Below are 23090 nucleotides of genomic sequence, written 5' to 3'. Positions count from 1 at the left end.
CCATTTCCAAAACAGGTGAAAACACCTTTTTAGTAAAATTACCATCAGAGGCTAAAGCTAATTCTTTTTTTTTTCATTTCCAAAACTGGTCAAAAGCTTCTTAGCAAAATTATAATCAGAAGCTAATGCTAATCCTTTTTTTCCCCTTTATATCCAAAACAGGGCGAAACACCTTATTAGCAAAATTACCATTAGAGCCTAATGCTATTACGTTTTATTTCCATTTCCAAAACACGCCGAAACACCTTGCTACCAAAATTATCATTAGAGATTAATGCTAATCTTTTTTTAAAATATTCCATTTCCAAAACTGTTCAAAACACCTTGCTAGCAAAATTATTAGAGGCTAATGCTAGTCCTTGTTCTTTTTTTCCCCATTTCCAAAACAGGTGAAAACACCTTCTTAGTAAAATTACCATCAGAGGCTAAAGCTAATACTTTTTTTTCTTAATTTCCAAAACTGGTCAAAAGCTTCTTAGCAAAATTATAATCAGAAGCTAATGCTAATCCTTTTTTTTCTCCCCTATATCCAAAACAGGGCGAAACACCTTATTGGCAAAATTACCATTAAAGCCTAATGCTATTCCGTTCTATTTCCATTTCAAAAACACGCCGAAACACCTTGCTACCAAAATTATCATTAGAGATTAATGCTAATCTTTTTTTTAAATATTCCATTTCCAAAACTGCTCAAAACACCTTGCTAGCGAAATTATCATTAGAGGCTAATGCTAGTCCTTGTTCTTTTTTTCCCCCATTTCCAAAACAGGTCGAAACCCCTTGTTAGCAAAATTACCATCAGAGACCAATGCTATTTTTTTTTTCCATTTCCAAAACGGGCCGAAACACATTGATAGTAAAGTTATTAGTGGTGTCAACAATAATCGATGTGGCGATGCATCCCGATGCGGGGCATGGACAATTCGTTTCGATGCGGGCAACAAGCAGAATCCATTCAGCGCATTTTAAAATATATAAGTACGTTCAAAAATCTTCCCTGCGCAATTCCGGCGATGCAACGGATTTGGTTTCCCCATTTGTATTATTATTTTCGTGTTTCATTTTTTACACACCGCATAACTCTGCTCAAGTTTCTCACCAACCTCGTAGAAGCCAAAATGTCTCCAGATGTCTGCTTTCAATGTCTTAGGTGCATCAATAATCTTTATCGCTCCCTCTTTCTCCGCTTCAGCCGTTGTTATGTTATGTCCTATCTCTTAGAGGTTAGATCTTGTGCCCCAACCCAAACGGGTCGGGTCGGGCCCAGAATGTTAAGCATTCACATTTGTGTCAGGTCGGGTCGCCACGCCTGACTAATAAATTATAATTTAAAAAAACATGGGATAAAACCGAGAGCAGGCTCTCTGTATCGTCCATTTGCTTGTAGACACACATGAACGCAGTGGCGCCGCCCACTTTTTCTTCTTCTCCTCCGCTGTGGCGCTTGCGATTCGTTACGAAAGACTTTTATTTATGCACACAAATGTGATCCTTTTGAATCTTCTCCTCTGTGTGTCTGCAAAATCACGTTTCTTTTTTTATAATTAAACTTTCCCAGCGTTATTTCGTTGTGTAAATGTTTTTATAATGATCATAAAAATATGTAGACTATTTAAACATGAAGAAAACTTGCATTTTTTTCTGTCAACTGAGAATTTGTTACGAAAGACACTTTTTTATGCACACAAAGGCAACACAAATGTGATCCTTTTGAATCTTCTCTGTGTCTGGAAAATCGCATGTTTTTTTTAATAATAAACTTCCCCAGTGTTATTTCGTTGTGTAAATGCGTCTATAATGATCATAAAAATATGTAGACTATTTAAACATTAAGAAAACTCGAAGAAATGAAAATAAATCGCTGCTGCTGCGTTTTTTTTTTCGCGTCACTCCAAGCCGAGTCGGGCTTCAATACCAGCGGGCCGTGTCGGGTCGGGCTGGATTTTTTTAGGCCCGATCTAACCTCTACTATCTCTCTGCTCTCTCAATTGCAAAAAACTGATGTTTCCTCATGTTGAAATAGATTGTTATGGCTGCTAAAATGCTGCTGCACTTCATTTTATTTCATTATTTTTTTATTGTTATGTGGTAGTTGCTGATTACATTTCTAAGTTGATTGCACATATATAGTGGGCTAGGCCTTCATTTTTTTTTACTTTTGTTTTACATTGCAATTTAGTTGATGTTTTGTTTGCAAGTGACCTGATCCCTGGATTGATATTGCGATAAAGATGCTGCTGCACTACAATATTTTTTTTGTCGTTTTCTTTAATATTTACTTGAATATTTTTATTGATGGGTCATTGTCACTAAAACACAGTGACTGTTATTACTGATTTTGCACAGGAGTTCAGATGTTGCACTGTGTGAAAGACTGCTACTGTGTATAAAAAAAAAGAGAAAAAGCCCTGGTCTCATTCAAAGCACTAATTAAATGCTGTGATAATTTTTGAAAAAAAATATATATATATATGAAAGCATTTTCATTTGACTTCAACCAGGAGTGACACAAGAGCCAATAAAAAGTTGTTTAATGTCTGACCGCTTGTGTTGCCTCATGATTCACGAAAAATATGCTTTGCTTTAGAATTTGAATGCATCCCAGGCTTTAATACATCGCGATGCGTTGCCGAATCGAACCGAATCGAATCGTGACCCTCTGAATCGAATCGAATCGTGGCCCACCGAATCGTAATTGAATCGAATCGTGAGGGCAGTGCCGATGCACACCTCTAAAAGTTATCATCAAAGGCTAAAGCTATTCCTTTTTTCCTTTTTCAAAACAGGTCAAAACCCCTTGTTAGCAAAATTACCATCAGAGGCTAAAGCTAATTCATTTTTTTTGTTCCATTTTCAAAACAGGTTGAAACACCTTGTTAGCAAAATTAACATCAGAAGCTAATGCTAATCGTTTTTTATTTTCTCTCTCGAATTTTCTAAAAATATTGGAAAAAGGTCTTTGGAAAGATACCCTCCAGCATTTCTTCAAAGTCGTCGACAAAAAACTCTCGAAGCGGCGGCCTCTTGGGTCTTTTCAGCGTGTTGACCAGCTGCTGAATCTTGGCCGAAACACGGCTGCTGACTGGAACGCCTGACCGAACGCATAAAAAGCAAAAGTGGAGCTTTTTTAACCCTGACAATGCCAGTTGAAAAAAGGTGCAGATATTTTATAATTTCAAAAATGTAGCGATGACTTAGTACTTGCAGTGAGCAGTGTTATCTCCGCTAGCACCCACCCCAAGGCTAACGGTGACTCACCGTCTCCGGTCTCCATCAGCTCGGCGTTACCGTACTTGGGCGTCTGTTTTGGGGCCCCACCCACTGCTTTCTCCGCCCGGAGCCTGTCGGCAACCGACGAGCGGTCGCCATAACCCGTAACGTCCGGGGGTGCCGAGTGGATCTCTGCCAAAAAACACTCGCGTTGGACAAAAACATAGAATTTGGACCATTGATTTTGGGGCTTTTTTTTGGTTTGGATGATATTCACGTTAGCATGACAAATAGCAAATTTCCATTTTAACAATGCACTTTAGCGGTATTTTGTGACACGTCTGTTCCAAGAAACTGCGTTAAAGTAAGTTGAGTGGCTCCATTTCTGTAAAAAGTAGCGCTTTGCTGCCCTCCATTGGCGTCTATATGGAATTAAAACACTTTTTGGCAAGCGCTACATCATTATCAACTTATTTCGGGGTACGGCGGTTGTCATCTTACCGCTGCTGAGGTGCTGCTGGTTCATGTTTAGGTGGCGCCGGTGAGCAGAGATGTGGACGTGCTGGGCCAGAACCTTGGCAAAGCGCCCGTGGGCCACCGCCCCGCTATCACCGGACGAGGATGAGGACGCAGTGGACGAGTTAGTGTTGGATGACGTGAGGTGGATGGCGTGGTGCGAGGAAGTTCCACCGTCGTCATTTCCTTCCACGTCCTCGCCAGCGCCACCTTCACCATCCTCACCCTCAGAGGCTGAGGAGGTATCTGATGAGGAAGATGGGATTTTTAAATGAAAATGACTTTCCATTCAACTCAAGGGAATTGGGAATGTCACAACAAAATAAGGAACAGGGAGTGACCCCGAAATTAACAGGAAATGACCAGTAATCAACTAAAAATTACCCGATATCAACAAGAAGTGACCCCAAAATATCCCCTAATCAACAGGAAGTAACCTGATAACAAGCGCCCTCAAATGGCAACTCAAGAGCTAAATTAGCTGCGCTAATTAGCTATGCTAATTTAGCCAGCAGTTCAAGAGCTAAATTAGCTAATTAATTAGCAAAAAATAAATAAATAAAAATACAAATGGCCGTAATTGGCAGTGATCGTTACCTGGCGGCGTGTACGCCTCAGCGGAGTTGCGTGCCACCAGCGAGCGGCGCTTGGACGGCATGGGGACGGCCATCTTTCTCTCTCTGTGTTTGGCTAACGCCGCTTGCACTGCCTCGCTGTGAATGTCTGACCAAAAACAATAAAAATATTTGACTCATTTGGTAGCTCAACTAGTGCTGCCACGATTAACTGACTGATTAGCAAATGAATCGTCATCTGTTTTGATGCAGGGCTGCGGACGAAAAGTGGTATTTGGTATGTGGCAAAATGGAATTTGCCATGTAGCATTTTTCTTGCCATGTAGCTAAATTGATTTTGCCATGTGACATTTTTTTACTTGTGGTAATGGTTGTCAAAACAGTCAAAAATCATACCCCCACATGTTTTTCTGCCATTTAAAATGAATGGAAAAATTGGACGTGCATGGCCTGCTAAAATGACATTTACAAAAAAAAAAAAAGCCCGTATAAAAAAACAAAAATGCCACATGGCAAAATCAGTTTTGCCAAATGGAAAAAACAACACCACATGGCAAAATCCATTTTGACACATGGCAAAAACAATGCCACATCGCAAAATCCATTTTGACACATGGCAAAAACAATGCCACATGGCAAAATCCATTTTGCCACATGGCAAAAACAATGCCACATGGCAAAATCCATTTTGCCACATGGCAAAAACAATGCCACGTGGAAAAATCAATTTTGACATATGGCCAAAAAAATGTCACATGGCAAAATCAATTTTTCAATTCGGCAAAAAAAATGCCACATGGCAAAGTCAATTTTGCCACATGGCATAAACAATGCCACATGGCAAAATCCATTCTGCCACAAGGCAAAAATCAATTTTGCCACATGGCAAAAACAATGCCAAATGGCAAAATAATTTTTGCCACATGGCAAAATCAGTTTTGCCACATGGCAAACAAATGGCACATGGCAAAATCCATTTTGCCACATGGCAAAAAAAAAAAAAATACCACATGGCAAAATCCATTTCACCACATGGCAAAATCAATTTTGCCACATGGCAAAGAAATGCGACATGGCAAAATTAATTTTGCCACAAGGCAAAAAAATGCCGCGTGGCAAAATCCATTTTGCCACATGGCAAAAAAAAAAAATACCACATGGCAAAATCAATTTCGCCACATGGCAAAAAATTGCCACATGGCAAAATCCATTTCGCCACATGGCAAAATCAATTTTGCCACATGGCAAAGAAATGCCACATGGCAAAATTAATTTTGCCACATGGCAAAAAAATGCCGCATGGCAAAATCCATTTTGCCACATAGCAAATACCACTTTTCGTTCTCGCTGTCTCTTCTATTTTGATAGTCAATAAACCCTTTAATCTGCCAAATCAGATTGACCCGTTCAGTCTTAAATGATGTAAAGGCAGCATCCCGTCACCTGAGCGGTACCGCTCGTCCCTGGACCCGGATAAGCGTCTTCGGCGAAATCGTGCCGCCGAGGACGGTGCTGCCGGCGGTCGTCTCTCCGGAACTCCCGCCGATGCGTTCGAACCTGAGGAGAAACATTCGTCTTAGCATAGCATCCATGCTAATTACAGCCAGCACAATGGCATGTCGTGTGTACCACTGTACTACTCAAAACAATAATACTGCTTACCTGGGCCTTGTGCCAAAAAGGCTCCAATCAGCATGGACCTTTTTTTCTCATAGCCTTTCTGGGTGATGTCCCCTGAGAAGACAAGATATTAACAAGCTTTCACTTTCACAGAAAGAATATACAAAACCAAAATAAAAAAAAGAAATCTCAATAATAAAAGCTAGAAACTGCCATTTCTGGAGAAATTACGATGGGGCTTTGATGTGGTAGATAAAGATCTATCAGGTCACTTCCTGTTGATTTGGGGACATTTTGGGGGTAATTCCTGTTGATATCAGGGCACTTCCTGTTGATTTGGGGACATTCCGAGGACACCTTCTATTGAAATCAGGTCATTTCCTGTCTATTTGGGGACATTTCGGGGAGACGTCCTGTTGATGATAGGACACTTCCTGTTATTTAAGGACATTTGTGGGACATCCTGTTGATATTCATTTTAGGGACACGTCCTATTGATATCAGGTCACTTCCTGTTGATTTGGCGACATTCCGAGGATACGTTCTCTTGAAATCAGGTCACTTCCTGTCTATTTGGGGACATTTCAGGGATACGTTCTCTTGAAATCAGGTCACTTCCTGTTGACCTATGGACATTTCGGGGTTACCTGTTGATGTTAGGTCACTTCTTGTTAATTTACGGACATTTGGAGCATATATACTGTTGATATCCATTTGGGAGGCACGTTCTGTTGATATCAGGTCACTTCCCGTTAATTTGGGGATATTTTGGGGAACGTCCTGTTGATATCAGGTCACTTCCTGTTGATTTGGGGACATTTCAAGGACACGTTCTCTTGAAATCAGGTCACTTCCTGTTGATTTGGGGACATTTTGGAGACACGTCCTGTTGGTATCAGGTCACTTCTTGTTGATTTGGGGACATTTCGGGGACACGTCCTCTAGAAATCAGGTCACTTCCGATTGATTTGGGGACATTTCGGGGAGACGTCCTGTTGATGTCAGGTCACTTCCTGTTAATTTAGGGACGTTAGGGGGAGATGTCCTGTTGATATCCATTTGGGGGACACGTCCTGTTGATTTGGGGATAATTCGAGGACACTTCAACTTCCTGTTGATATCAGTTTACTGCCTGTTAATTTAGGGACATTTGGAGGGCATGTCCTGTTGATATCCATTTGGAGGACACGTCATGTTGATATCAGGTAACTTCCTGTTAATTTAGGGACATTTTGGAGTCACTTCCTGTTGATTCAGAAATATTTGGGGGACATGTCCTTTTGATATCCATTTGGGGGATACGTCCTGTTGATGTCAGGTCACTTCCTGTTAATTTGGGGACATTTCAGGTTTATGTTCTCTTGAAATCAGGTTGCTTCCTGTTGATCTGGGGACATTTAGGGGAGACGTCCTGTTGATATCCATTTGGGGGACATGTCCTGTTGATATCCGGTCACTTCCTGTTAATTTAAGGACATTTCGGGGACACGTCCTGTTGATATCAGGTTACTTCCTGTTAATTTAAGGACATGTGGAGGACACATCCTGTTGATATCCATTTAGGGGACATGTCTAGTTGATATCAGGTCACATCCTTTTGATTTGGGGACATTTCGGGGACACGTCCTGTAGATATCAGGTCACAAAATGTCAATGGGCTGTAATGATAAATGGACAAAAATCACAAGTTTTCCTGCCATTGAAAATGAATGGGAAATTTGGAAGTACAGTAAATGGCTGTCAGTGGCATACTATTACAAATGAATGGGACCGTTTTTGGCAAATTTTGGAGGGACCGTACATGTTTGCCAAATTCTGTATTCAACTTTTATGCACCTTCCTGTCCTGGAATTTTTGATGTGTAAAAATGCTTTTTGGTCAAAAATTGTAGGAAAAAAATTTTGTTTTTTCAAAAAAAAAAAATCACGTTTTTGGGCGAACCGAAAATTTTGTCTTTTTTGAGCCATTTCAAGGTCACTTCCTGTTGATTTGGGGGCATATTAAGGTCATTTCCTGTTCACACCGGGTCACTTCCTGCTGATATGGAAGAATTTCAGAGTCACTCTTGTTAATTTGGGGGCATTTCAGGGTCACTTCCTATAGATAGCGGATCACTTCCTGTTGATTTGTGGGCATTACAGGGTCACTTCCTGTTGATTTTGGGTCACTTGAATTGAATGCATGTTTTTGGAAAATTTTGGCCACTTTTTGGTCGCGTTTGCATCACATGGAAAGCTACCATCTAAAAGAGGAAGAAGAGTGACATCAAATCCTGAGAGGATTTATAACAGGCAGGAAAAAAACGCTTGCACGGAAGAGTTGACAAATCCGACTTAGCGCAGACACACGCCGCTCGGATCAGGAAAACCACAACTGGGATGGCAGCTCGATCATATTGACAGTTTTTCCATGTATATTTTGACTATGAAAGAATGTTCATTTGCAGCCAACCAAATGTATTGAAAAATGTATCTTTTCATATATTTACTGTTTGTTTGTATTACTCTAACACACCTAATATAAAATAAATAGCATTTATATTCTAGTCTAAGAAAAACAAACAGAATACATTTGATATTATGAACAGTTGGACTTTGAATGATTAGAACTTGCAGGCAAGACAACGGGCAGATAAGGGCAGAACAGATACAGGACGCCTTCTGACCACGGAAGCCCAACGCGCGTCATGCAACTGACTGAGCAAAATTGACGCTGACAACTAGGTGATTGGCATGACATCTACAAGCCCACGTCTGTACCACCAACTCCCGCCATCAGCTCTTCTGGACAGTCCAGAACAAATTGCGGGACATGTTGTCTTGCCACAAGAAACATCTGATACAGAGGAACCCGTGACCGAGAAGTGAACACTCAGCACTCACGTGGCGCTGAGGATGGCAAAATCACAACAGGAACACCCGAATTCTCCGGTCCAACAGACAATAATCCGAAACAACGCCGAAACACACCCGACTTCAAGACCACGGCCCGCCTCACCAGAGCCTTTAAAAGACTGAATGTTTACCTAATCGTTGTCATTTTTCTCGGGAATCTTTGTTGATTTGTAATATGGTGACCCTGGATCCAGTTTGCGTCCTCGCCTGGATCTCTCTGTGCTGTATGTAGGGCTGCAGCTATCGATAATTTTAGTAATCGATTAATTATTTAGTTCGAAAAATCGAGGAATCGGAGAAGGACCGTAAAAAATTAAAATACTTGAGCTGAGCTTGAGTTGCCTAACTTACATAGCAAAAGTCCATTAGCTTAAATGCTATAAAATGCTAACGTTTTTTTAAAATGCTCTTAACGAATGGTTCAGACACATATTCCCACAAAAAATGGCTAAATATACCAATAAACTAAATAATGAATGCATTAAAAAAAACATTAGCTCAAACTAGGGCTGTCAAACGATTAAAATTTTTAATCGAGTTAATTACAGCTTAAAAATTAATCAATCGTAATGAACCCTTTAACACCTATTTTGGCCGAATTTGCATGCATTTGATGTTGCCTTTATATTTCAAAGAAAAAATTGTTTACAAAAGCCCAGTTGGGTCCCTTTTTTCAGGACACCTTGAACTTCATGTCTAAACTGTTGTTTTCTTCACTGACATATTATAATCCACATTTTGGCCCCAAAAAGACAAAAAAATCCCAAAATCTTTTTTCAAAATTTGTAATGTTGATGTCCCATTGACAACCAAACATGCTCGACCAACCGTTTTGAAGCTTGATAATATTAATTCAACTTGTTAGGATAAACATTCAATAGAAAAAATAAGATTGAATAGTTTTATGTTTGACAATTCAACACAAACAGCAGGTATGGTCATAAGCGTTTTTGGCCTTTACACATACTATGGTCAAAACAGGTTATATACTGTGCAAAATAGTGAGAGAAAAAAATTATATATATACAGTGGGGAGAACAAGTATTTGATACACTGCCGATTTTGCTGGTTTTCCCACTTGCAAGCCATGTAGAGGTCTGTAATTTGTATCATAAGTTCTCTTCAACTGTGAGGGACGGAATCTAATACAGAAATCCAGAAAATCACATTGCATAATTCTTAAATAATAAAGTTGTATTTAACTGCATGAAATAAGTATTTGGTACATTACCAACTAGTAAATATTTTGGCTCTTAGTTCTTTTTTAAGAACCCCTCCTGTTCTCCACTCATTACCGGAAGTAACTGCACCTGTTTGAACTTGTTACCTGTATAAAAGACACCTGTTCACATGCTCAAACAAACAAACTCCAACCTCTCCACAATGGCCAAGACCAAAGAGCTGTGTAAGGACATCAGGGATAAAATATTAGACCTGCACAAGGCTGGGATGGGCTACAGGAAAATAAGCAAGCAGCTTGGTGAGATGGTAACTGTTGGAGCGATTATTAGAAAATGGAAGAAGTTCAAGTTGACGGTCAATCTGCCTCGTTCTGGGGCTCCATGCAAGATCTCACCTCGTGGGGCATCACTGATCATAAGGAAGGTGAGGGATCAGCCCAGAACTACACGGCAGGACCTGGTCAGTGACCTGAAGAGAGTTGGAACCACAGTCTCGAAGAAAACCATCGGAAACACATTATGCCGTCACGGATTAAAATCCTACAGCGCACGCAATGTCCCGCTGCTGAAGCCAGTGCATGTCCAGACACGTCTGAAGTTTGCCACTGACCATCTGGATGATCCAGAGGAGCAATGAGAGAAGGTCATATGTTCAGATAAGACCAAAGACCAAAAAAAGACCTAAACTCAGCTCGTCGTGTTTGGAGGAAAAAGAAGGATGAGTACAACCCCAAGAACACCATCCCAACCGTGAAACATGGAGGAGGAAACATCATTTTTTGGAGATGCTTCTCTGCCAAGGGTACAGGACGACTGCACCGTATTGAGGGGAGGATGGATGGGGCTATGTATCGCCAGATCTTGGCTGACAACCTCCTTCCTTCAGTGAGAGCCCTGAAGATGGGTCGTGGCTGGGTCTTCCAGCATGACAACGACCCAAAGCACACAGCCAAGGCAACTAAAGAGTGGCTCCGTAAGAAGCATCTTAAGGTCCTGGAGTGGCCAAGCCAGTCACCAGATCTGAACCCGATAGAAAATCTATCACTAAGCACAGTCATGGTTGCATTCCCATCATGCATTTGGGCATGGCTACAGTATCATTTACTGAAAGCTCAACAAATACACTAGATGGCAATATTTAGTCACAATATACAAAGTCACATTCATCCTTTAAGAATTACAAGTCTGTCTATCCGTGGATCCCTCTCACAGAAAGAATGTTAATAATGTAAATGCCATCTTGAGGATTTATTGTCATAATAAAAAAATACAGTACTTATGTACTGTATGTCGAATGTATATATTCGTCCGAGTTTTATTCATTTTTTTTCTTAATGCATTGCTAAATGTATATGATCGAGAAAAATTATCGGGAATGATTGGAATTGAATCGGGAGCAAAAAAAAGCAATCGGATCGGGAAATATCAGGATCGGCAGATACTCAAACGAAAACGATCGGATCGGGAGCAAAAAAAAAACATGATCGGAACAACCCTCGTTAAAACTAAGGTCAACGCGCCGAGTTAGGCCTTTTAGCCGGGTTGTCGGGATCCACCGGCCCGGGTCGTTGTATTCTCCATTTGGTATTTATTTGTTAAATTACAAAGCTTTTTATGCACAAAATATGACATTTTTAAACCTTACAGGGTACTCATTGAACTCGTTTTGACTGGGAGGGGTCGAATGAACAAATGTGACTGCTTCGGTTCAATGGCGCCAATGTCAAATTAAAAGCACGTGGTTCTCTATGTACGGTATGGATGAGCTACAACAGGCAGAACAACCCTGGATCCACAAGCCGTACATTTGATACCCCTGTTATAGATGACTCATTGGTTCTTTGGAGGAATATGCAAGCTGCCAATAGGGGGGGGGGGCTTTAAACACAAACCATTTAGGCAACGCTGAACTGCTTTGTGTGTGTGTTTTGAGCAGCATGACCATTTAAAGTCAGATCCTGAGCAATCCAGCTCGCAAGGAGGAAGGGATGGGAACCAGCGCAAGAAAATCAAGAGGGAAAGAAGGCATGACAAGGACAACAACAAAAAAGGACACAGATTTAGACTCGGATGGTCTGGCAGCAATCAAATGGAAAATGTAAGATACAAGATAAAATGTATCGGTAAATGTTAATTTTACTGTAAAATTGAACTCATTGGTTGCCATTGATATTGATAGACGTCCAATCCATTTTGACTGGAAGTACTTGTAGGACAATTTCCTACATGTACACATAAATGTGGTACTCCCAGTTCAAACGGATTGGACGTCTCTAGCCGTCAACGGTAGCCAATAAGTTAAAATACATTATATCATTATTGTGGCTGTACATTAACATAGACTTCATAATGTATTGACGGGACACGGGGCCGATAAATAGGGAGCCTGCATTGTTGGCGAGGCCGTCAAAGCAGACCGAGTGGAATCACAGACAAAGAGCTTTCTTTGTTGATAATTCTTGTGAATAAATGCTTAAATCCTTGAATTGTTTGTAGATATGGACGTATTACAGTCTCGATTCTTGGTTAAAAGCAGAAAAAAAACGGCAGTTAGCATTTGTTTTCTGTAAATATGTCAAAGTACAATGCTAGTCTGTTAGTAAATGTAGCTAGCCTTATGTAAACAGATCTTTTCCGGTGAAAATTCTCTTGAATAAATGCTTAAATCCCCGAATTCTTTATAGATATGGATTTAAAACAGTCTCAATTCTTGGTTAAAAGGACAAAAAAGAAAAATGTGTGGTTGGCATTTATTTTGCGTAAATATGTCGAAGAACAATGCTAGTCTGTTAGCAAATGTAACTAGCGGCCGCCTTATGTAAACAGAGCTTTTTTGGTAAAAATTCTTGTGAATAAATGCTTAAATCCCCAAATTCTTTATAGATATGGACGTAACACAGTCTCGCTTCTTGGGTAAAAGCAAAAAAAAAAAAAAAAAAACGTGCAGTTGCCATTTATTTTATGTAATTATGTTGAAGTACAATGCTGGTCTGTAAGTAAACGTGGCGGCCGCCATATGTAAACAGCTTTTCCGGTGAAAATTCTTGTGAACAAATGCTTAAATTCCTGAATTCTTTATGGATATGGACGTACAACAGTCTCGATTCTTGGTTAAAAGCAAAAAAAAAAAAAAAATGGTCAGTTAGCATTTATTTTACGTATATATGTCAAAGTACAATGCTAGTCTGTTAGTGAATGTGGCTAGCGGCCACATTACGTAAACATAGCCTTTCCGGTGAAAATTCTTATGAATAAATTCTTAAATCCCCGAATTCTTTAAAGCTACGGACGTAAAACAGTGTCGATTCTTGGTTAAAAGCAAAAAAACATGCAGTTAGCTTTATGTAAATATGTCAAAGTACGACGCTGTCAGTCAGTGTGGTGTCCACCATATGTAGACAGAGCTTTTCCACTGAAAATTCTTGTGAATAGATGATTCAATCCCCGAATTCTTTATGGATATGGACGTTTAACAGTCTCGATTCTTGGTTGAAAGCAAAACAAACTTAGTAAACAGAGCTTTTCTGGTGAAAATTCTTGTGAATAAATGCTTAAATCCCCGAATTCTTTATAGATATGGATGTAAACAGTCTCGATTCTTGGTTAAAAGGACAAAATAAAATGTGTGGTTGGCATTTATTTTGCGTAAAAATATCGAAGTACAATGCTAGTCTGTTAGCAAATGTAGCTAGCGGCCGCATTATGTAAAGAGAGCTTTTTCGGGAAAAATTCTTGTGAATAAAGGCTTAAATCCCCGAATTCTTTATGGATATGGACGTATAACAGTCTCAAAGCAAAACAAACTTAGTAAACAGAGCTTTTCTGGTGAAAATTCTTGTGAATAAATGCTTAAATCCCCGAATTCTTTATAGATATGGATGTAAAACAGTCTCGATTCTTGGTTAAAAGGACAAAAAAAATGTGTGGTTAGCATTTATTTTGCGTAAATATGTTGAAGTACAATGCTAGTCTGTTAGCAAATGTAGCTAGCGGCCGCCTTATGTAAACAGAGCTTTTTCGGTAAAAATTCTTGTGAATAAATGCTTAAATCCACGAATTCTTTATGGATATGGACGTAAAACAGTCTCGCTTCTTGGGTAAAAGCAAAAAAAAAAAAAACGTGCAGTTGGCATTTTATGTAATTATGTTGAAGTACAATGCTGGTCTGTAAGTAAATGTGGCGGCCGCCATATGTAAACAGAGCTTTTACGGTGAAAATTCTTGTGAATAAATGCTAGCAACCGCCTTATGTAAACAGAGCTTTTACGGTTAAAATTCTTGTGAATAAATGCTTAAATCCCCGAAATTTATATATATATATATATATATATATATATATATATATATGGATGTAAAACAAAGCAAAAAAAAAACAAAACAGGCAGTTAGCATTTATTTTACTTAAATATGTCGAAGTACAATGCTAGTCTGTTAGTGAATGTAGCTAGCGGCCATCTTATGTAAACTGAGCTTTTCTGGTGAAAATTCTTGTGAATAAATGTTTAAATCACCGAATTCTTTATAGATATGGACGTAAACCAGTCTCGATTCCTGGTTAAGAGCAAAAAAAAAAAACGGCAGTTAGCATTTAATTTACGTAAATATGTGAAAGTAAAATGCTGGTCTTTTAGTTAATGTACTTTAGCTAGCGGCCGCATTATGTAAACACAGCTTTTACGGTTAAAATTCTTGTGAATCCCCGAACTTTTTATAGATATGGACATGAAACAGTCTCGACACTTGGTTAAAAGCAAAAACAACAACTACAAAAAAACTGGCAGTTAGCATTTATTTTACGTAAATATGTCAAAGTACAATGCTAGTCTGTTAGCAAATGTAGCTAGCGGCCGCCTTATGTAAACAGAGCTTTTCCGGGGAAAATTCTTGTGAATAAATGCTTAAATCCCCGAATTCTTTATAGATATGGACGTAATACAGTCTCGATTCTTGGTTAAAAGCCCCCCCCAAAAAAGTACAGTTAGCATTTATTTTCTGTAAATATGTCCAAGTACAATGCTAGTCTGTTAGTGAATGTAGCTAGCAGCCGCCTTATAAAACAGTTTTAAAACTTTCACATGGCAGAAGTAGACAGAATGGAAATTATGGAATAACTGGAGCAATTTTAAGAACTTTAACGGTTGATTCACAACATTAAATAATTGAATGTAGTTTAAAGCTGCTGATACAGAATGGGGACTTGAGTATTTTATTTACTGTTTTGAACTGTTAACTTGATACTGTAATAGTAGTTTGGTTTACCCTGAGAGGATTTTTTAACATTTTTTGAACTAATGTACGAAACATTAAACGTTTGGGGGTGGGGGGTAATGTGTGGGTGCATCAATAATCGATTTATAATCGAATCGTAGCCTCTGAATCGTAACCGAATCGTTAGGTGCTCAAAGATTCCCACCTCTACTGAGGAAGTATGTGACATACATATGTTTGAATCAAATTTGGAGTAGGAGAAAAATTCAGGACAAGATAAAGGGGAAAGAGACAACAAACACAAGGCTGATGACATTGGTTGGGCACTGGGCATCGAAGGGATCCGGGACTAACAATCGTAACTGTTCATATTTTTTAATTTCGATTCCAAGTTTCGATGCCTTGACCGACGAACGGAAAAATAGCTGCCGAACACCACGGAGAAGAAGCCACGTGAAGACTAGCTCCGTTATAAGTAAATCACATGAAGTGGCTAATTTAGCTTAGCACAAAAACATGTTGCTTCGCTTCACATAAATGACAACAAATTAACAGAATAAACACACCGAAATGATATCAGAACCTCTGTTAAAACGTGCAAACTTACAGATTTTGTTTCATCAAGGATTCCCAGAGGCGTGTAGCGTCTGTATACCTCAAAGATTCTTTCCCAAATAAAGTACTTTGTTCTTTTTGCCTGCTGATTCCAGTAAGTCATCACTAGAGAAGCCAAGAGCACATCGCAAAACCAAAGAAAAACTGTACGGTCTGGGGCTACAATACTGACATCTTGTGGATGGATGAACAATATATCAGTTTAGTGCGCACGACAGGAGAAAAAAAGTCTTAGATAAGATTATTATGTGGATTAGAATCATATTTTGAGACGATTCGACTACATACAACAATTTAGCAAAGCGCAGATGTTTTCCGAAATTTCCAGGTTCGCGGTGAATCAGTAACAAACAGATTTGCTCAATAGACAATGTTTATTGATTAGAAAATGCAGAATAAATGAGATTTATTGATTACAATCCCAGAAGAGCAAGCAAGCATAAAAAAACAAGGGTAACGATGACGCTAGATTTGAGTTTGTCAATCCCAGAATCCCCGCGCTACGATACAGCACAACCAGGTGTTCCTTGGCAATGAAAATCGCTTACCGTGACAAATGAGCGGGAGCCAACGCTCCGGTTAGGCGGTGAAGGGACAAAGCCAGGCGATCCGTAGGTGACCCGCTGGCGGAAATCCTTTGCCGCGCTGCGGAGTGTTTTGGCTCCCCGCTCATTTGTCACGGTAAGCGATTTTCATTGCTAAAGGGACGTTTTGTTTTGCTGTAACGGTAGCGCGGGGATTCTGGGGTTGACAAACTCAAATCTAGCGTCATCGTTGACATTTGTTATGCTTGTTTGTGATACTTGTTTGTTTGTTCTTGTGGGATTGTAATCAATAAATCTCATTTGTTCTGCATTTTCTAATCAATAAACATTGTCTATTTTAGAAAAGTGTGCCTGTTACTGATTCACCGCAAACCTGGAAATTTCGGAAAACATCTGCGTTTTGCTAAAGTGTTGTATGTAGTCGAATCGTCTCAAAATATGATTCTAATTCACATAATAATCCTATTTAAGACTTTCGGAAAACAGCAGATGATGACAAATTAGTTTTTTAATCTGCTGGTTAGCCACGCCCACTATTATAGGGCTCTAGCGTCCCCAACAGGTGGATGACGTCAGCGGAGTCACGATTTCGTTTGATTTAGTATGCAGCCCTTTGAGGGGGAATAATTCACAACGAGGAAAACACGACGAAGAGAGACGAAAAATGTAATTGTTTCAGTCCCTCTACTCCAATATTTTTACACGATATTCTTTTTATCCAAGTATTTTCCCCCATAGCTAAATAAATGGCTTGAGAAGGACCAGTCATCCCGTTGAGGGGGAATATTTCACAACGAGGAAAACACGACGAAGAGAGCCGAAAAATGTAATTGTTTCAGTCTCTCTACTCCAATATTTTTCCAGGATATTATTTTTTATCCAAGTATTTTTTACCCAATACCTAAATAAATGGCATGGTCATGACAAATAACCGTCTTGTGCTAAATGGAATATTAAATGATAAAAATCAATTTATTCAAGACGACATGGCAAAATTACTCCATAATGGTCAAAACTGTCGACTTCACCTTTACTGTCGCACCTCCCGAACGATATTTTACACCATCTAAATCGGGCTTATGTCATTTCCCTTTCCCGGCTTCGGAGAATGTAAACAAACCAAGAGGCGTGAAAGCTAGCCGACACGCTAGTGCTGCAACGATTAATCGATTAACTCGAGTAAATTTTGTTGCCTCGAGTATTCGTTTAATTAAAGTGGCGTTGTAATGGTTTTTTTTAAGTGTTTACATTTCGTTTATTGATTAGGGTGGATACATTGCCCTCTGGTCTGCCTTATTTCACATGGCTGAATTCAACTGCTCCCTGTTAAGACCAGCGTAAGCTAGGTTTTTCTTTGGGCTAATGTTTTTTAATGCATTCGTAATTTAGTTTATATGTATATTTAGCTGTTTTTTTGTGGTAATATGAGTCTGAACCATTTGTTAAGAGCATTGGGAAAAAAAACGTTAGCATTATTATCGCATTTAAGCTAGTGGACTTTTGCCATGTAAGTTAGCCAATTGTTCTTTTGTTGTACATAGATCCTCATTTATTTATTTTTAATACCGTTTGAGGCTCAGCTCAGGTATTTTAATTTTTCATGTTCCTTTTCCGATTACTCGATTATTCGAACTAACTAGTCCATCGATTAATCGACTACTAAAATAATCGATAGCTGCAGCCCTACGACACGCTAACCCGAACCGAGTGATGTTTCAAAGTCTTCGAAGCGGAAAATCACACATAACTAGCCTGGATCATTTCACATGACGACTGGGTTGTCGATTGGCATCGCTGATCGGCAAACTGCCCGGCGGAGAACAATTTACAGCTAGGTCTTAGCTACTACGGACATGGGAGCTCCCCGGGGAAGCAGCTGGACAATGACCGCTGCCAATCAATGACAATGACATGTCAATCCATGATCAAACATAAGTAGTCCTCTATTTAAAGAAAGTTTGTACTGTTTACTTTGTAATTGCTGTATTAGCGGCTATTTTTAACTCAAAGTTGCAATTTCTGATCCGTCGGAAAATTTGACAGAACACTGGGCACTTGAATGAAGAGGGGAATAAGCAGAGTATACTAGTAGTACTCTCCCGACGGGGTGGGGGGAGGGGGGTGGCGACAAGCTGCCGTTCGTCAGCCGAGGGGACAAGGAGCATGTCACAAAATGCAAGCCACCTACATATTAAAATGATCCCAGAATTTGACATACAAAACACGATGTTTACTCACTTCCTCGTAAGTCCAATTGTCTCACAGTAGTAGGGCTTGTTTTGGCCAATATCCACTGGTGAATGGGAACCTTTTGAAACCCCAAAAAGGCGCACACGCCTCTCCCTCCAACAGCAAGGTTCTTCTGCAGCCGTTTGGCTGGTGTGATGCGAAAAATAAACGTATTAATCCGCAAAATCAGCTGAATCCTTAGTCCTTTTCATACAACAATACGGCTGTATAGTGAAGAGGACTCCTTCCTCCGTACACATCACAGCGCCCTCTTTCTCAACTCGAGACTGTTGCCGGAAGTCACTCATTTTCATGGCGCGGGATTAAAAAAACTAAATAAATATAGCGATCGCTTCCACACACATCCTGCACTGCCAGACGTATCCCCCTGCTGAAGACAGTACACATCCAGGCCCGTCTGCGGTTTGCTAGAGAGCATTTGGATGATCCAGAAGAGGACTGGGAGAATCTGTTATGGTCAGATGAAACCAAAATGGAGCTTTTTGGTAGAAACACAGGTTCTCGTGTTTGGGGGAGAAAAAAATACTGAATTGCATCCGAAGAACACCATACCCACTGTGAAGCATGGGGGTGGAAACATCATGCTTTGGGGCTGTTTTTCTGCAAAGAGATTAGGATGACTGATCTGTGTAAAGGAAAGAAAGAATGGGGCCATGTATCGAGAGATTTTGAGTGAAAATCTCCTTCCATCAGCAAGGGCATTGAAGATGAGACGTGGCTGGGTCTTTCAGCATGACAATGATCCCAAACATACAGCCAGGGCAACAAAGGAGTGACTTCGTAAGAAGCATTTCAAGGTCCTGGAGTGGCCTAGCCCGATCCAGATCTCAACCCCATAGAAAATCTGCGGAGGGAGTTGAAAGTCCGTGTTGCCCAACGACAGCCCCAAAACATCACTGCTCTAGAGGAGATCTGCATGGAGGAATGGGCCAAAATACCAGCAACAGTGTGTGAAAAGCTTGTGAAGAGTTACAGAAAACGTTTGGCCTCCATTAATGCCAACAAAGGGTACATAACAAAGTATTGAGATAAGTATTTGGTCAATACCAAAAGTTTATTTCCCACCATGATTAGCAAATAAATTCTTTAAAAATCAAACAATGTGATTTTCTGGGTTTTTTCCCCACGTTCTGTCTCTCATGGTTGAGGTCTACCCATGTTGACAGTTACAGACTTCTAATATTTTCAAGTGGGAGAACTTGCACAATTAGTGGTTGACTAAATACTTATTTGCCCCACTGTTAGTGTCACAAGTACTACTTTTGAATTCATTGTTCATTCCTGCGATTAATCGCAATTAATCTAATGTGACTGATCACGATTAAACTAATAATCATTGCCCAAGCCATGTCAAATATGTTCAGTTTCATACTGTAATATACAAGTAAACAGTGTTCTCGGTGACATCAATACTATTATTTTAGTTCTAAAAAAAAAAAAAAAAGCTTCCCGAGAAAAGTTCTGAGACGATAAACGTTTTGGGACGCCTCTCTGAAGCGAATGTGGAACGCGTGCGAATGAGCATACATGACTATTACAAACAAAAAGGCAATGTGAAGATTTGATAATATAGTGTCACATGAGATCATGTGGCAGCATCGCACTTCTATTCATAGCGTCACTCGCCATCTTATGTGTGTGTGTGTGTGGAGGTGGAATTATTTCCACTTGGCTGACCTATTATTGATTCAGTATGTTGTGCAAGAGGTTCGCGCGTTCAGTCAATCGTTCGATTGCTATTGGGCCTCCCAGTCAAATGGATTAGACACAGAATACTTTGCTTTCAGAGTACCACTATCAATAAAATTAATAATAATAATATTTCATCGTAATATATAAACATGAAATAATAATAGTAAAGAAAAAAAATAACAATAATGTATTAGTTAAAAATGTCTCAATTGATGCCTGAATTAACATGTAACAAATATACTGTACATAAAACATTGCAGGAATATATAAATACATACAAATAATATTAATACAAAAAAAGCCAATATAGAAAATTAAATTACAGCAACAACAAAAAAAATGCAGCTTAAATTGAGAAAAATTCTAATATCAAAATAAATCATAAAAAGATGATGAAAAAAAATGCAATTAAATACAGAAAATTAAATTCAAAAAAATAATTATCAAAGATTTATTTTATTTAATTTTTTTAGAAATTTGTAAAACAAAAATAAAAAAGTGTAAAATTAAAAAATTGAGGATTTTTTTTTTTAGTTTTTTGCATTATTTGAAATTTCCAAAACAAAAATACAAAAGGAACTCCCCCCCTAACTACATGTTATATTAATTTCAATTCTAAATTTTATTTCATTTTCCAAATGCGTTTTTCATTTCCCCATTATTTTTTTTAAATGTCTAAAACAAAAATAAAAGTTTAAAAAAAAAAAAAAAATGAAGATTTTTTTTTTGAAATTTCTATAACAAAAATAAAAAAGGAGGAACTTCCCCCTTTTTATTTAATTTTCATCATTTCCCTATTTTCTTTATTTGATTTTTTTTCTTCTATTTTTCAGAAATTTCTAAAAAAAAAAAAAAAAAAAGTAAAAAAATCAATGATGTTTTTTTTTTCTAAATTTTTTAATTCTAATTATTTGAAATTCATAAGAACAAAAAAGGAGGAACGTCCCCCTTTTATTTTTTTTAGTTTATAGGTATATTTCGGCGTTTTTTGTGGGAATATGTGTCTGAACCATTTGTTTAGAGCATTGTAAAAAAAACTTTTGTAGCATTTAAGCTAGCGGACTTTTTCTATGTAAGTTAGCCAATTATTCTTTTGTTTTTCAATTTCATATTTCAAAATAAATTTATGCCGTTTGAGGCTTAGCTCAGGTATTTTAATTTTTTATGTTCCTTATCCGATTACTCGATTATTCGAACTAACTAGTCCATCGATTAATCGACTACTAAAATATTCGATAGCTGCAGCCCTAGTTAATTGCGTCAAATATTTTAATGTGATTAATTTAAAAAATTAATTATCGCCTGTTAACGCGATAATTTTGACAGCTCTAATATATATTTTTTTGAAATCATCATTACTAGCTTTATGTACTCATGCATTTCCCCCAATGCTTTCTGATGTACGTACTGTATATGTGTTAAATGCAAATTCAGACATCAAGGGGTCAAGGCAGACATTGACGGCACTAGACGTCCAATCCATTTTGACCGGGAGTGGTGGCAGCTTTCCAATAATTGTATTTAATAGAGATGCCGATCGATCGGGTCCGATCACATCATTTTCAAAGTATCGGATTCGGCAAAAAAATATCGGACATGCCTTTTTTTCATATATATATATATATTTTTTTTAATTAAATCGTTTTCTAATTGTATTTAACGTTACAGACATAATGTGTTACACTCTTCCAGAGTCTTTAGTTTAAGCTTAAGGTAGGGTTATCAAATTTATCGCGTTAACGGCGAGAATTAATATTTATTACATTCATCACGTTACAATATTTAACGCAATTAACGCATGCGCTACACGATGCGTTCAATCTATAATGGCGCCATTTTACCCATACAGTATATAGAGCTAAAAGGCAGCGTAAAGTGAGTCGAGAGAATTTTGGAGCCTCTTTTTAATTGGCTAAAGCCTTAAAATCCCTCTCACAACATTTAAAAATATTGTGGGAAGCAATGTGGGGAAGAACGGTAGTCTTTGATCTTTTCCTTAACACCCTACGTTACTTCCCAACGCAGAGAAGATATATCAATTGGTAACACTACGCACAGTCATGGTTGCATTTCCCAACATGCATTTGGGCAGAACAGTTAAATGGCTACAGTATCATTTACTGAAAGCTCAACAAATACACTAGATGGCAATATTTAGTCACAATATACAAAGTCACATTTACCCTTTAAGAATTACAAGTCTTTCTATCCGTGGATCCCTCTCACAGAAGGAATGTTAATAATGTAAATGCCATCTTGAGGATTTATTGTCATAATAAACAAATACAGTACTTATGTACTGTATGTTGAATGTATATATTTGTGCGAGTTTTATTCATTTTTTTTCTTAATGCATTGCCAAAATGTATATGATTGGGAAAAATTATCGGGAATGATTGAAATTCAATCTGGAGCAAAAAAAAAAAAAAAAAGCAATCGGATCGGGAAATATCGGGATCGGCAGATACTCAAACTAAAACGATCGGGATCGGATCGGGAGCAAAAAACATGATCGGAACAACCCTAGTGAATATACATTGAAAAATTATATATATATATATATATTATCCGTTATCGTATCGGTATCGGCCTTAAGGAGCAAGAAGTTATCGATATCGGTTTGAAAAAAATGGATATCGTGCACCCCTAATATATATTAGGGCTGTCAAACGATTAAAATTTTTAATCGAGTTAATCACAGCTTAAAAATCAATTATTCATAATTAATTGCAATTCAAACCATTGATAAAATATGCCATATTTTTCTGTAAATTATTGTTGGGA

At 38.5% G+C, this 23090-nt stretch overlaps 1 protein-coding gene across 5 annotated transcripts in view; it reads right to left on the bottom strand.

Moving 5' to 3' along the window:
• LOC130930233 (disco-interacting protein 2 homolog C-like) overlaps positions 1-23090 on the bottom strand; it is a 98376-nt gene that overhangs the window by 52934 nt on the left and 22352 nt on the right. For 4 of the 5 annotated variants that reach the window (XR_009067017.1, XR_009067018.1, XM_057858030.1 and 1 more), the window contains exons 2-7: positions 5964-6035; positions 5745-5858; positions 4324-4449; positions 3712-3972; positions 3259-3402; positions 2972-3091 (exon numbers count right to left, since the gene is read on the bottom strand). Coding sequence is in view for 3 of the 5 variants with exons in the window: in XM_057858030.1 (XP_057714013.1) it covers positions 2972-3091; positions 3259-3402; positions 3712-3972; positions 4324-4449; positions 5745-5858; positions 5964-6035 (837 nt within the window). In the remaining 2 variants the exon portion in view is untranslated. Of the gene's footprint in view, positions 1-2971; positions 3092-3258; positions 3403-3711; positions 3973-4323; positions 4450-5744; positions 5859-5963; positions 6036-15811; positions 15958-23090 lie in introns of those variants that run through there. The other variant, XM_057858034.1, reaches the window with a different exon arrangement.

Source organism: Corythoichthys intestinalis, chromosome 14, assembly GCF_030265065.1.
Source record: "Corythoichthys intestinalis isolate RoL2023-P3 chromosome 14, ASM3026506v1, whole genome shotgun sequence".
Classification (NCBI taxonomy): Eukaryota; Metazoa; Chordata; class Actinopteri; order Syngnathiformes; family Syngnathidae; genus Corythoichthys; species Corythoichthys intestinalis.
The sequence above is the reverse complement of the archived record's forward strand: the minus strand, read 5'-3'. Positions and strand labels throughout refer to the sequence as shown.